The 15,410-nt window shown below is 47.1% G+C and overlaps 1 protein-coding gene across 1 annotated transcript in view; it reads right to left on the bottom strand.

Annotated features, from left to right (window-relative positions):
• Positions 1-1,496: 1,496 nt before the first annotated feature.
• Positions 1,497-15,410, bottom strand: part of slc17a8 (solute carrier family 17 member 8) — a 40,723-nt gene continuing 26,809 nt past the window's right edge. The window contains exons 8-12 of the mRNA XM_055650514.1: positions 14,153-14,302; positions 10,280-10,412; positions 8,043-8,153; positions 5,946-6,073; positions 1,497-2,253 (exon numbers count right to left, since the gene is read on the bottom strand). Coding sequence (XP_055506489.1) covers positions 1,900-2,253; positions 5,946-6,073; positions 8,043-8,153; positions 10,280-10,412; positions 14,153-14,302 — 876 coding nt within the window. The 3' untranslated portion in view covers positions 1,497-1,899. The remainder of the gene's footprint in view (positions 2,254-5,945; positions 6,074-8,042; positions 8,154-10,279; positions 10,413-14,152; positions 14,303-15,410) is intronic.

Below are 15,410 nucleotides of genomic sequence, written 5' to 3' on the forward strand. Positions count from 1 at the left end.
GTTACAGGGAGAACGTACCAACTATGTACAGGCAGCATCCGTAGTCAGGATTGAACCCGGGTCTCTGGCAGTGTAAGGCAGCAACTGTATCGCCGCACAATAGTGCCGCCAAACTTCTAATTAGAACTTGGTTGCATTTCCAGTGACGGGAATGTTTTTCTGCATTGAAGAGCGGAGGAACATCTGTAGGCTCATGCAGGTCGTTGACAAGGCAGATGTGGACAGGGTGCTTCACGAACAGGGGAGGCCAGGTGTGTAAGATGGCCTTGTAAATCCCACAGCAAATGTATTTTGCCTTACACCTCTCAGGACCTATGCTGCCCGGGTGGAGTTTGCATGTTCTCCCTGTGACCGCACATGTTTTTCCCAGGTGCTCCAGTTTTCTCCCACATCCCAGAGACATGCCCGAGCAAATACAACTATCAAAGGAAAGCTGAATGGCATGTGAGAGAGAAATGGGAGCGGTGGGATTGGTGTGTTGTGGGCCGACATGGGTGCAACGGACCAAATGGTCTCCTAATTACGCAAGAAAGGGGAGAATGTGGAATTCCCAGAATATGCAGCCAACGAGTGATTGAGTCACACAGCACGGACACGGGCCCTTCGGCCCAACTCGTTCATCTTGACCAAGGTGCCCCATTCAAGCTAGTCCCACCTGCCTACATTTAGCCCATATCCCACTAAACATTTCCTATCCATGTACCTGACCAAATGTCATTTAAATGTTATAGTACTTGCCTCAACTACCACCTCTGGCAACTCTTTTCATATTCCCACCACCCTCTGTGAGATAAATTGACCCCTCATGTTCCTATTAAAGCCCCCCCCCCCCCCCCCCCCCCCCCCCCCCTCCTCACCTCAATCCTCTATCTTCTGGTTCTTAATTCTCCTACCCTGGGACAAGGATTCTGTAGATTCACCCTATCTATCCCGCTCATGATTTTATACATCTCTATAAGATGACCCCTCAGCCCGCTGCACTTCAAGGAGTAAAGTCCTAACCTGCCCAACCACTCCCTATATATCTCAGGCCTTAGTCCTGGTAACATACTCGTAAATCGTGTCTACACCCTTTCCAGCTTAATGGCATCTTTACTGTAGCAGGGTGGCCAAAACAATCCAATACTCTGATCCTTCAGTCTGAAGAAGGATTTCACCTGAAACATCACCTATTCATTTTCTCCAGAGATGCTGCCTGACCCGCTGCCTTAACCCGGCATTAGGCGTATGAGGGAACAAGGACCAGAAGGTGAGATGATGAGGGGGAGATGGACGGTGGTATGTTGGTGAAGTTACTGGAATGGCAATTGATCCAAGGATAGGAGTTCGAATCCCACCACTGCATAAGGGGCATTAAATTGAAGGGAGAACCTGTTGAACTTGGAACTACAGGATTGCTTCACCAATGTGTTTGAAGGATAGAAACTCCACCAGCCTTACCCGGTCTGGCCTACTGAAGATTCCAGCCCTACCAATCCTCATCTCCTCCCTCCCCCATCCCCCCCCCCCCCCCCCCCCCCCAGTCCTGGGGTAATTACAGATGCAACTACAAACCCGGGCATTGCCAGCAATGTCCATATCCATTGAATGAATCAACAGAGAGACAGAAAGAGAGGGAGAGGGGCATGGAACACGCATAGTATACCAGCACGGGCAGATGCGGGCCGAATGGCCTGTTTGTATGACGTGACTTCAATACAATATTTTCTTCACGGGTGTGGCCTGACATCTTTTCCAGCAATTACAGCCATCGGTACAGTTTGAGGGGTGGCCAGTTCTACAAGCGAGATCCTAAAAAAAAGTCCAACAATGTTTATGAAGTTGTTAAATACGATGTTTATAATGCAACAAAACCGATTCTGCGCTGAACTTTGATACCCAGTCACGGCGCGCTGGATCTCACTGCGACGGGTCCGGGAAGTTGCCGTTCTCACAGTGGTAGCTGTTGGCTTCATCCGGCAGCTCTTCCTGAGCTTGGCCTCGCCTCTTCCTCCAGCTTTCCCTCCGCGAGTCGTTGACCTGGTTCGTGGCGCCGTAGGACATCTTCTTCTGAGCGGTGATGCAGGTGGTGTCGTTGAGCTCCGTCTCCTCCGCCAGTTCGTCCTGGTCGATGATGCCACACTTGTCCTCGCTGCTCGGCTCGGGGTCCGCCCAGTCCTGCTTCTCCCCCGAGGCGAAGATCCCGTAGAAGATGACGCCGCTGTAGTGGACCACCGAGGCGATCAAAAACACGTTCTGCCACTCCTCACGCGTCTGCGGACAGATGGGGGACAGGACAAAACGGGGTTCAGACACGACCACCACATTACAATGCGCTCAGGGGGGAGAGGGAGAGGGAGGGCGGCACAGTGGTGCAGCGGGTAGAGCTACTGCCTCAAGCACCAGAGACCCATTCAGGAGTCCAGTGCTTTACAGTATATATATATATATTGTGTGTATGCATGTATGTGTGTATACGCACTATACAGTGGCTTGCAAATGTTTTCATACCCCATGAACTTTTCCACATTTTGTCACGTTACAACCACAAATGTAAATGTATTTTATTGGGATTTTATGTGATAGACCAACACAAAGTGGTGCATAATCGTGAAGTGGATGGAAAATTATACATGGTTTTCAAATTTTTTTACAAATAAAAAACTGAAAAGTGTGGCATGCAAAAGTATTCAGCCCCCCTGAGTCAATACTTTGTAGAACCACCTTTCGCTGCAATTACAGCTGCAAGTCTTTTGGGGGTATGTCTCTACCAGCTTTGCACATCTAGAGACTGAAATTTTTGCCCATTCTTCTTTGCAAAATAGCTCAAGCTCAGTCAGATTGGATGGAGAGCGTCTGTGAACAGCAATTTTCAAGTCTTGCCAGAGATTCTCAATTGGATTTAGGTCTGGACTTTGACTGAGCCATTCTAACACATGAATATGCTTTGATCTAAACCATTCCATTGTAGCTCTGGCTGTCGTTTAGGGTTGTTGTCCTGCTGGAAGGTGAACCTCCGCCCCAGTCTCAAGTCTTTTGCAGACTCCGGCAGGTTTTCTTCCAAGATTGCCCTGTATTTGGCTCCATCCATCTTCCCATCAACTCTGACCAGCTTCCCTGTCCCTGCTGAAGTAAAGCATCCCCACAGCATGATGCTGCCACCACCATGTTTCACAGTGGGGATGTTGTGTTCAGGGTGATGTGCAGTGTTAGTTTTCCGCCACACATAGCGTTTTGCATTTAGGCCAAAAACTTCAATTTTGGTCTCATCTGACCAGAGCACCTTCCTCCACATGTTTGCTGTGTCCCCCACATGGCTTGTGGCAAACTGCAAACGGGACTTCTTATGGCTTTTTTTCAACAATGGCTTTCTTCTTGCCACTCTTCCATAAAGGCCCAATTTGTGGAGTGCACAACTAATAGTTGTCCTGTGGACAGATTCTCCCACCTGAGCTGTGGATCTCTGCAGCTCCTCCAGAGTTACCATGGGCCTCTTGGCTGCTTCTCTGATCAATGCTCTCCTTGCCCGGCCTGTCAGTTTAGGTGGATGGCCATATCTTGGTAGGTTTGCAGTTGTGCCATACTCTTTCCATTTTCGGATTTCGGATGCTCTGTGAGATGTTCAAAGCTTGGGATATTTTTTTATAACCTAACCCTGCTTTAAACTTCTCCACAACTTTATCCCTGACCTGTCTGGTGTGTTACTTGGGCTTCATGATGCTGTTTGTTCACTAATGTTCTCTAACAAACCTCTGAGGCCTTCACAGAACAGCTGTATTTATACTGAGATTAGATTACACACAAGTGGACTCTATTTACTAATTAGGTGACTTCTGAAGGCAATTGGTTGCACTGGATTTTATTTAGGGGTATCAGAGTAAAGGGGGCTGAATACTTTTGCACGCCACACTTTTCAGTTTTTTATTTGTAAAAATATTTGAAAACCATGTATCATTTTCCTTCCATTAAACAATTATGCGCCACTTTGTGTTGGTCTATCACATAAAATCCCAATAAACTACATTTACGTTTGTGGTTGTAACGTGACAAAATGTGGAAAAGTTCAAGGGGTATGAATACTTTTGCAACCACTGTATATATATCTATATATATGCACACACATTCATATATATATATATATATATATATATATATATACATATACAATATATATATATGTATATATATATATATATACACATACACACACGCACATACATAAACACATGCACACATGTATAGAACAAACAATAATAGTGCAAAGACATAAACAACGCCCCCAAAGCTATGTAGTTCAGAGCTTATTTGGAAATTGTAATGTTGAATAGCCTGATGGTTGCAGGGAAGAAGCTGTTCCTGAATCCGGATGTTCGATCCGGACCTCTGGGAGTTGTCAATTTGGAGTTTTTCATGTTCTTCCTATAAGTTTCCCTCATGTTGTGCAGGGTCACACAACACAGAAGCAGGTCCTTCGGCCCACTATGTCAATGGTAATCTTTTGTGTTGCCCAGCTACACTAATCCCACTGGCCCTGCTAGGGTCCGAATCTTTCTATTCTTTGTCTATTTGAGTATCTAAATCCCTCTTCGTTCCATGAATGAGCTGGTTGGTAGACGGGGCTGGAGTGTGGAGACCTGGTGCAAATGTGTGGGGAATATAGTGGGTCGGGGTTGGATTAGAGTAAAAAATAATGGGTGTCTAGTGGTCAGCATGGATGATGGGTTGAAGGGCCTGCTTCCTGACTCTATGTTGAGTGGGGGCATTCCAGAGATTGATTCCCAGGCAGCTTGAAGCAACAGTGGTGAAGGGATAATGTCAGATAGTCTTGAATCCTGCCCAACGCACCAATCTTCTGAAGGGATTGAAAGCAGCCATGCTAGAGGACTTCGAATCCAATTCCTGGCTCAATTAATTGAATCACGGGATCTTGGAGAGGGCATTCAGCCCAACAGACCTGTGCTAGCTCCTTAAATCTCTCAATTGACACTGACCGCCCTCTACCGCCCTGTAAACCTCCCAGGCTTCACGTGTAGGAGAGTCTCCTGGTGAGCGATTGCTGACCCTGGCAGTTTATTCCTGATTCCAATAACCCCCAGGTGAAAAACCACCCCCCCCCCCCCCCCCCCCCCCCCCCGAACACCCTTTAGACTTTAGGGATACAGTATGGGCCCTTCGGCCCACTGAGTCCATGCCGACCATCAATTACCCCGTACACTGGCACTATCATACATACTAGGGACAATTTACAATTTACTGAAGCCAATTAACCTATAAACCAGCACGTCTTTGGAATGCAGGAGAAAACCAGAGCATCCGGAGAAAGTCCACGTGATCACAGGGAGAACGTGCAATCTGCGTACAGATAGGATCGAACCCGGGTGTCCGGTGCTGTGAGGTAGCGACTCTACCCACGGACGGTAGGTTTGGTTGTACCTTATAGTCATAGAGTGATACAGTGTGGAAACAGACCCTTCGGCCCAACTTGCCCACACTGGCCAATGTGCCCCACCCCTACACTAGTCCCACCTGCCAGCATTTGGTCCATATCCCTCCAAACCTGTCCTATCCATGTACCTGTCAAACTACTTCTTAAAGGTACACATAAATGCTGGAGAAACTCAGCAGGTGCAGCAGCATCTATGGGGCGAAGGAAATAGGCAACTTTTCGGGCCGAAACGTTGCCTATTTCCTTCGCTCCATAGAAGCTGCTGCACCCGCTGAGTTTCTCCAGCATTTTTGTGTACCTTCGATTTTCCAGCATCTGCAGTTCTTTCTTAAACAAAGTGTTTATTAAATGTTGGGATAGTCCCTGCTTCAACTACCTCCTCTGGCAGCTTGTTCCATACACCCACCACCCTTTGTGTGAAAAAGTTACCCCTCAGATTCCTAGTAAATCTTTTCCCCTTCATCTTAAACCTATGTTATCCGGATCTCAATTCACCTACTCTGGGCAAGAGACTCTGTACCTTGTGTATGGTCATTCCACCAACAATCAGTGGGCAGATCATTCCCGACAGTGTGCCCACACCATTGGAGATTCCCATCAGTATGCTGGCGTAGCGCGGAGCAATGTCCAGGTGGTTCACGTTAAACCCTGAGTCAACATAAAAACACATCAATGAATGAGAGCGGCTCTGGAACCTGCAAGCGCTCCACTCCAACTTATAATTAATAATGCTCATGTGTTCACAAGTTCGTGTCATACGAGCAGAATTTTGGCATTCAGCACATCGAGCCTACTCTGCGATTCGTTCATGGCTGACTTATCTTGACCTCTCAACCCCAATCTCCTGCCTTCTACCCGTAACCTTTGATACCCTAATAATCAAGGACCTGTTAATCTCTGCTTTGTAAATACCCATTGAGTTGGCTTCCACAGCCGTCTGCGGCAATGAATTCCACAGATTCGCCACCCTTTTATTCTGAGGCTGTGCCCTCCGGTTCTAGAACCTCCCACTAGAGTCATAGAGACATACAGCATGGAAACAGGCCCTTCACCCCAACATGCCCACAATAACCTACACATTTAACCAATACATTAATGATTTAGATGAAGAGATTAAGATTAACATTAGCAAATTTGCAGATGACACCAAGCTGGGTGGCAGTGTGAACTGTGAGGAAGATGCTATCAGGATGCAGGGTGACTTGGACAGGTTGGGTGAGTGGGCAGATGCATGGCAGATGCAGTTTAATGTGGATAAATGTGCGGATATCCACTTTGGCGGCAAGAACAGGAAGACAGATTATTATCTGAATGGTGTCAAGTTAGGAAAAGTGAAAGTACAATGGGATCTGGGGGTCCTTGTTCAGGAGGGATCTCACTGGCCTCCGCTGGCCGACAACGCCTGACTTACCGGGAGGATGTCCAACGTCACTCTCCTCCAGGAGCTCAAGCTTACTCTGTCCTTCAGCCGTGGCAGATTCAATTATTCCACGCCTCACGCACCCCAGGCCTGCCCAACTTTAGGAAACTACCATCCCCGCGAATTGTACGTGGAATTCAGTCCCGCTGTGTCTGTCCCAGTTCTTTAAAATACTTTCCCTCACCCACCCGATAAGGGCAGCATGGTGGCACTGCAGTGGAGTTGCTGGCCTACAGTGCCAGAGACCTGGGTTTTGAGCCTGACTATGGGTGCTGTGTGTACGGAGTTTGTACGTTCTCCCTGTGAACGCATAGGTTTCCTCCGGGCGCTCCAATTTCCTCCCAAATTTCAAGGACGTGCGGGATAATTAGCTTCTGTAAATTGTCCGTGTGTGTCGGATAAAACTAGTGTACGGGGTGATTATTAGTCGGCGCGGACTTGGTGGGCTGAAGGGCTGTTTCCATGCTGTATCTCCAAATTAAACTAAACTAGACTAAACTCACACACCCCACCCCCATAGCCCTGCATTTTTTCCCAGTCCATATACATATCCATTTTGCTTTTCCCCCTCCCCCCGTTCCCTTCCACCCCCATCTCTCCCTCCAGCTTCACATTTACATTTCCCAACTCCTCGTCTTGCCTTATCTGAAACCCTTTAGTCTCCTTTTCATCTCTATCCTTTGTCACTTACTCCACCCATCTGCCAATCACCACCTCACCTGTATCCACCTATCACTTGCCAAGCTTCATCCCACACCACCTCTTTTTCCAGCTTTCTCCCCCCCTTACTCCATTAGTCTGGAGAAGGGTCCCGACACGAAATGTCAATGCTGCCTGACCCGCTGAGTTCCTGCAGCACTTTTCTTTGCTCCATAGTAGTTTTGTATATTCTTAAGCTTAAATTGGTGAATGCCAGGAGCCAGAGTAACGGTGTTTCTTGATTAGTAATGGTGTCAAAGGTTACATGGAGAAGGCAAGAGAATGGGGTTGAGAGAAAGACAAATCAGCCAAGATTGAATGATGTAGTGGACTAGAAGGGCCGAATGGCCTGACCCTGCTCCTGTTTTATGAACTTATGAACCTATGAAGATAAGGAGAGAAGAGGAGAAGTAAAATGTAAAGCAGGATGAAGAGATTTGAGTGAAGGGGATGGGGAGAGGGGGTTAAAGGGGGTAATGGGGAAAGGAGGTAACCCACCTGAAATGGCAAATCCACTGAATCCAACAGCGAGCACCAGGAAAGAGATTGCAACTGCCCTGGTGTGGGAAAATCCAACAATCAGCAGCAAAGTGGCCTCCATGCCAAAACCTGGGGAATAATAAACCATGTCAGTGGCTGGAATCGTCAGCTCAAACAGTCTCAACGATTCTCCGATAGACACAAAATGCTGGAGTAACTCAGCGGTTCAGGCAGCATCGCTGGAGAAAACGGATGGGTGACGTTTCGGGTCAGAACCCTTCTTCGAATTCTGAACCTGAATGAGTCCGATGAAGGGTCCCGATTTGAAACGTCATCTATCCTTTTTCTCTCAAGATGCTGCCTGACCCGCTGAGTTACTCCAGCATTGTGTCTATCTTCAGTATAAACTAGCATCTGCAGTTCCTTGTTTCTCCAAGATTCTCTGCTCGTATCCTGCATCGCACCAGGTCCCCATTAGCAATTGCCCCCCCTCCCTTTCCCGTGCCCCCCTCCCCATTCCCCACCCTAGTGCACATGCATCTCTCCCTCCATCTCTCCCTCCATCTCCATTCACCATGCTCCTTTCCCCTCCTTCATACACTCATCTCCCTTCCCATCCCCTATTTTCCCTTTTGTTCCCCCTCTTTTCCCTCACCCCACCCCCTTCCACCCACATCCCTCCCTCTGGCTTTACATTTCACTCCCCCTCTTCTCTCCACCGCTTTGTCTCCTTTTCACCGCCAGCCTTTTTCATTTACTCCACCCATCTGCCCATCAGGCTAAACCTCAAGGTAGACACAGAGTGCTGGAGACACTCAGCGGGTCAGGCAGCATCTCCGGAGAAAAGGAATAGGTGATGTTTCGGGGTCGGAACCCTTCTTCAGACACATCCTGAACCTAGTTCTCATCCTCTCGGATGCTGTGACCTCTATTAGTCGCACCTCCCTTCTGACAGCCATGTTCTGCCAGATGTGGTCCAGGTGCGGAGTTTGGGCAACTCCCTCTCCGATATATTGCCTGTCAGGCCTCTCTCCAGCTGATCACATCAGTGGTGTCTATAATTTGTGGGGCAGGAAATTGTCTGGAGCCGTTTGACGAGACAATGACCGTGTCCTCCTCTCCATGACAACTATTGACAGAACCGACCTTTACATCTTTGCGCCTTTCGCTTCATCCTAATTCTGCTCCTATTGAATGATACAGCCCAGCTCCTCAAGCACTTCAGCTGTTATCAGGCAACTGAACAATCCTCTCCCCAACTAGAGAGCGGTCCTGACCTCCCATCTACCTCATTGGAGACCCTCGGACTATCTTTAATCAGGCTATATTCAACTTGATCTTGCACTAAACGTTATTCCCTTTATCCCGTATCTGTACACTGTGAATGGCTTGAATGTAATCATGTACAGTCTTTCCACTGACTGGAGAGCAAGCAACAGAAAGCTTTCACCGTGCCTCAGTACACGTGACAATAATAAACTAAACTAAATAAACTAACTAATACATGAGAAACAAAAGGCAAGGAATGAAGATGCAGACGTGTCATCCAACACTCCTGTGATCAGTGTCGGTGACCAAAGGCATATTTCCGTCCAACCCCATTCCTTTAGTTTATTCCAGCTTTTAATATCTTATTTATCTATTGTAACGTGTACCGAGGTACAGTGAAAAGCTTTTTTATTTGTTGCATGCTATCCAGTTAGTGGAAAGACTATGCATGATTAAAACCAAACTGTCCACAGCGTACAGATACAGAATAAAGGGGATAACACTCAAATAAAGGGCATAAGCGCAAGATAAAGTCCAGTAAAATCTGAATAAAGATAGTTCGAGGGTCTCCAATGAGGTAGATGATAATGTTGGATTCTCGCCCCCTTTACTGACATCAATCTGAAGAAGGGTCTCAACCCGAAACGTTCTCTCCTGAGATGCTGCCTGTCCCGCTGAGTTACTCCAACATTGTGTGTCTACCTTTGAGGTAGATGATAGGTCAGGACCACTCTCTAGTTGGTGATAGGATGGTTCAGGTGCCTGATAACAGCTGGGAATTAACTGTAGATGTAGATGGAGTCAATGGAAGCGAGGTTGGTTTGTGTGATGGTCTGGGCTACATCCACCACTCTTGCACCTCATACCACCCTCATGCCACAACCTAAGTGGGTTGTCAACCTCATCCTGGATCTTTCCTCCACATCTGGCAGACAATGGGGCGGCAATTCTGAAAGCAATGACTGGGAATGTAGACCCCCTCTTACCTCCACAGTTCATGATCTTCCGAACAGCAGTTGTGGACAGGATATTCCGGCTCCTCAACAAGTCAGCGATCTGCCCTCCAATTGGCACAACAATGGTCATCACCATGTGTGGCACAGCCGACAGCATGCCCACCTGCCAGCAAGATGGTTCAAGACCCATTGGTATCATTGAAAGACCAGGTGTTCAGTAAATGTACAAGCTCAGCTTCTGGTGACAATTTATAAAGACCCTCGATTTGCAATAGTGACAGGGGCAGCACAGTTGTGCAGTGATAAAGTTGCTGTCTTATAGTGCCAGAGACTGGTTCGATCCTGACTATGGGTGCTGTCTGTACTGAGCTTGTACGCTCACCCTGTGATCGCGTGGGTTTTCTCCGGTTGCTCCAGTTTCCTCCCACACTCCAAAGACGTGCAGATTTGTAGGCTAATTGGCTTTGGTAAAATTGTAAATTGTCGCTAGAGTGTAGGATAATACTAGCGTATGGGTTGATCATTAGTCAGCAAGGACTCAGTAGGCTAAAGGTCCTGTTTCTGCACTGTGTATCTTTAATGTCTAAACAGGTACTTGGAGAGGATGGGGGAGGGGCTAGGACTTTATTCCTTGGAGTTCAGGAGGATGAGGGGTGATCTTATAGAAGTGTGCAAATTCATGAGAGGAATAGGTAGTGTAATTGCACAGTCTTTTACTCAGAGTAAGGGAATCAAGAACCAGAGGACATGGATTTAAGGTGAGGGTGGAACGATTTAATATGAACCTAAGGGGTTCCAAAGGTTGGAGGTATATGGAACGAGCTGCCAGAGAAGGTAGTTGAACCAGTACTATTACAACTTTTTAAAAACAATAGTTCAGGTATATGGATAGGACAGGTTTAGAGAGATACTAGACTAAGTGGGACCCGTTGGGTCTCAGCATCACACACCAACGCAATATTCCACCTCTCCACTAATTCCAATATTGGTGGCCAGTGGGGGGGGGGGGTTCTGGAGTGCTAGTATGGGTGTTGTGGGCTGAAGTGACTGGTTTCCAGAGGGCTAGTATGGACATTGTGGGCTGAATGGATTCTTGGTCTGGCGGCTCACTCACTAAAGCCTGGTGTGCTGGCGGCTCAGTCACTCAAGCCTGTTGTGCTGGCAGCTCACTCACTGGTGGGCTGGTGGGCTGGCAGTTGACTCACAGCTATTCCTTGAAATTCCATTTCAAGCAGGGTGCAAGGCCACCAAATTCAAGTGCAGTTTCATACCTTTTCAAGCAGGGTGCAAGGCCACTACAGACAGCAAGTCGTAACCTCTTCCTCCTCCATCTTGCAGAGACTGCCATGCCCACACTTTTGGGTTTTATAGTCCCTCCCCCCCTTCCACCAGAAGGGGTGTGGCCTTCATGGCGTGATTGACAGGAGAGAGAATCTCAACATTTTTTTAAACACTAATAACTCTTATTTTTCATCGATGGGAAAAATCCTCGGCACCTGATGAGCAGAGGGGGACTGAGTAAGATGGCCAAAAATCGCAGGTGTACGTGGTAGCGTTTTTTCTAAAATCAATATGAAGCGCAAACAGGAAGTGGTCAAGATTAGACTTTTAAATATATAGAAGGCAAGGCAACTTTAATTAGGCAACACAGCTTTAGCATTTCCAAACCAAAGGCAACACAGCTTTAGCATTTCCAAACTATATTTTCAAACCACATTAAGGGCACTGACAGGTCAGTAAAACCACTCACAGTTTAGCGGACATGTGCTCAGTGTTATTCACAGCTCAGACTGAGAGACGTTACCCTCTCGCTCCCCTATCTTGCAAAGACTGACTGAGGCACTCAACACTTCCGGGTTTTATAGTCCCTCTGGACTTTTAGTAATATCGATGGGTCAAACGCAGGAAGGTGCGACAGTGTAGATGGGGCATGTTAGTCAACAAGGGCAAGTTGGGCTGTAGGGTCTGTTTCCATGCTGTATGACTTCATGCCCCTGTGATTACAAGCCAGCTGTTGTGTCATTCTACAGATGTTGCAGGTACCTGTGAAACCCAACGGCCCAGTGTTTTGGAGACACGAGACTGCACATGCTGGAATCTTGGCCAAAACACAAAGTGCTGGAGAATCCCAGTGGGTCAGGCAGCATCTGTGCAGGGAATGGGCAGGCGACGTTTTGAACCAGGACCCTTGTACAGACTGATTTGAACATCTATCTTATCCACCACTCCAATCAGTCTGAATAAACATTCAAATCCGAAACCTAGTCTGTATATACCCGCCACGGAGGCTGCCTGACCCATTAGGTTCCTCCACCACTTTGTGTTTTGCGCAAAAATATTCTCCTCTATCTTTCTTCCCCTCTAAGTAATTTGCCCTTCCTTCATTCATAGTGTCCCCACTTTAATTAGTTATACCCGCTCCATCTTGCAATGTCATGGTATCGTATTGTTCTTTTGTGTCTTTGATTTTTCATTGTCTATTATTTACATGTAATGGGTTTTTAAGGCTGCTCCTTGCGTATTCCTTGGCCCCTATTTAATTAAAGTTCCACCAGTTTCCTGTCATCCAGAGAGAGATAGGATCATGGCTGTAACTACGCCAAGCCGAGGTGAAGGGGATGTGGTAATAATAGTTTAATGAAAAGGTTTCTGTGATGTTATTGGCAACTCCTTCAATCAGATACCAGATGTTTAATGCTTTTATTAATTTCAGGAACGTACTAAACCCTTCATGTTAGGATATTCCACATGATGTACGAGCGTGAATTCTAATCCACTCTTTTTATTCTCAGACAACCGGAACTCAATCCAGAATTTGCCGCTGGGCTTGGAGATGGCGGGGCGAATTCCACCGACTCTGCTTTCAGGAAGTCCCCTAAATTCTCCAAACCCACCACAGAGGAAGTTGGAGGAACTCATAATGGCTGGACTACTCTTTACTTGGAAGAGAGACATGGTGTAATCGCCAGACTATATGGTTAATGAGGATTGGAGAGAGATTGAGGGGGAGAGTGAGAGTAAGTGGGAGAAGGAAGGAGATGGAGAAAGGGAGTGAAATAAAGAGAGAAAGGGAGAGAGAGAGAGAGAGAGAAAAGAGATAGGGAGAGCGAGAGCAAAAGAGGAAAGAGGAGAGATACAGGGAGAGACAGGAAGGGAGGGAAAGAGAGGGGGAGATTGAGGGAAAGGAGAAAGACAGAGAGAGGGAAAAAGGGGACAGAGGGAAAGAGAGAGGGAGAGAGGCAGAAAGAAAGAAGTGAGAAGAGAGAGAGAGAGAGAAAGAGAAAGGGAGAGAGAGAGAGAGAGAAAGTCAAATAAAGAACAAAGATGAACAAAGAAAGAGGCAGATAGATAAAGGAAAAAAAGAGCAGGAATCAGAAAGAGAACGACAGAGGAGGAGGTGGAGAAAAAACGTTTAACGGACAGAAGGTGAAGAACAAAGAGAAAGAAAGGAACAAAAAGCGAGAAGGAAAAAGAGAAAGGGAATGGGAGGAGGGAGTATGTGATTGACTATTAAGAGTTTTAAGTGTTCTAAAGTTGTGTAAAGTGTTTTAGAAATGTATTTTCGAAAAGGTAGAACTCCTGATGATGTTCTCCATCCCAAACTGAATTTGCATTTTGCCCTAGTGACTGGAATCAAGGGTTCGCCCCAGTTATTGCCCAGACATCAAGCCACTGGCTCCAAATAACAGGAACACTGACATTCGCAATCCACATGTTATTGTGTTGGGTTAGAGCCGGTGGTCAGGATGGGCTGGGTCAGGGTACTTGCTTGGGTGAGGGATGGGATGAATGGCAATGTGATCTGGGTCATGACTCGGACCAGACATCAAGCCCTCAGTGCAAGACCATGACCCAAAGTGGAGGCACCACAGCGGAAGAAGAGATGGGAAAATGTTTGCTTACTTTGCTGATGGGAAAACCAAAGACTTCCTCAAAGTAGGCCGGCTGGCTGATGAGCAGCAGATAGAAGGTCCAACTTCGGCAGAAATTGGCCACGATGATGGCGTAGACCGGCATTGAGGTGAAGAACTTCAGCCAGGGCGTCCTGAATTTCTGTTTGAGGGACAGACATGGGGCACAGTCAGTCACAACATGCCAGGACGTGTGAGCAACCAATTTCCTCTCTCCCTTGTGTCACCCAGTGGAACTACAGGTAGAACCATGGCCTCACAGCTCTGGTGACTCGGGTTAGATCCTGTCCTCCCGTGCTGTCTGTGCGGAGTTAGCACGTCCTCCCTGCGACCAGATGCTCCAGTTTCCTCCCACATCCCAAACACACGTGAATTGATGGGTTAATTGTGGGGGAACATGGTTAATGGGTTAATTCAGTCTGAAGAAGTGTCTCAACCTGAAACGTTACCCATTCCTTTTCTCCAGAGATGCTGCCTGGAGTTACTCCAGCATTTTGTGTCTTCCTTCGATTTAAACCAGCATCTGCAGTTCTTTCCTACACATGGTTAATGGGATTGTTCTGTCAGCAGTCATCGACTTGGTGGGCCAAATGACCTTTCTATATCCCCGTTTAATACAAGTGCATTTATCAACCATGCAAGTTGCAGCTTTATAAATCTTCGGGTTACAAAGTGCTGGAGTAACTCAGTGGCTCAGGCAACATCTGTGGAGAACATAGATTGGTGACTTTTGAGGTTGGACCCTTCTCCCAATGCAAACCCGAAATGTAGTCTGTCCATTTCTTTCCACAGATGCTGCCTGACCCACTGTGTTCCTCTAGCTGCTCTCCTTTTTGTGTGCTTCTGAAAGTTCTGCACCCCTTCACTCATTCTGCAAACCTACGTCTCTCTAACCAATCTTTCACCCACTGAGTCCTTTCCTTCCTGGCTCATTGCCAATCTTTGCTTGTAAAGTCTCCAGGTAGGAGATTTTTGTGCCTTTTGACTGCATTTTCTCCTCGCCCTTCAGTCGTGTTGTAGCCTGCCTAACCTCCCCAACCCACCCCACCAACCCACCCCCCCCCTCCCACTCCCCAATCTTTGCACACCTTTGCACATCCCCAATCCTTTCCACTCGTCACTTTAATTTCATTTTTCAGTATTTTGCGTTTTATGACTGTTGGCAGATAAATAAAGTTCTGGCGTATCGCATAGTATTACTTATTGGACAAGCATTCAGAAACCTGGATCAGAAGTCTGGGTCAGTTACA

The sequence above is a fragment of the Leucoraja erinacea genome, chromosome 19 (assembly GCF_028641065.1).
Source record: "Leucoraja erinacea ecotype New England chromosome 19, Leri_hhj_1, whole genome shotgun sequence".
NCBI lineage: Eukaryota > Metazoa > Chordata > Chondrichthyes > Rajiformes > Rajidae > Leucoraja > Leucoraja erinaceus.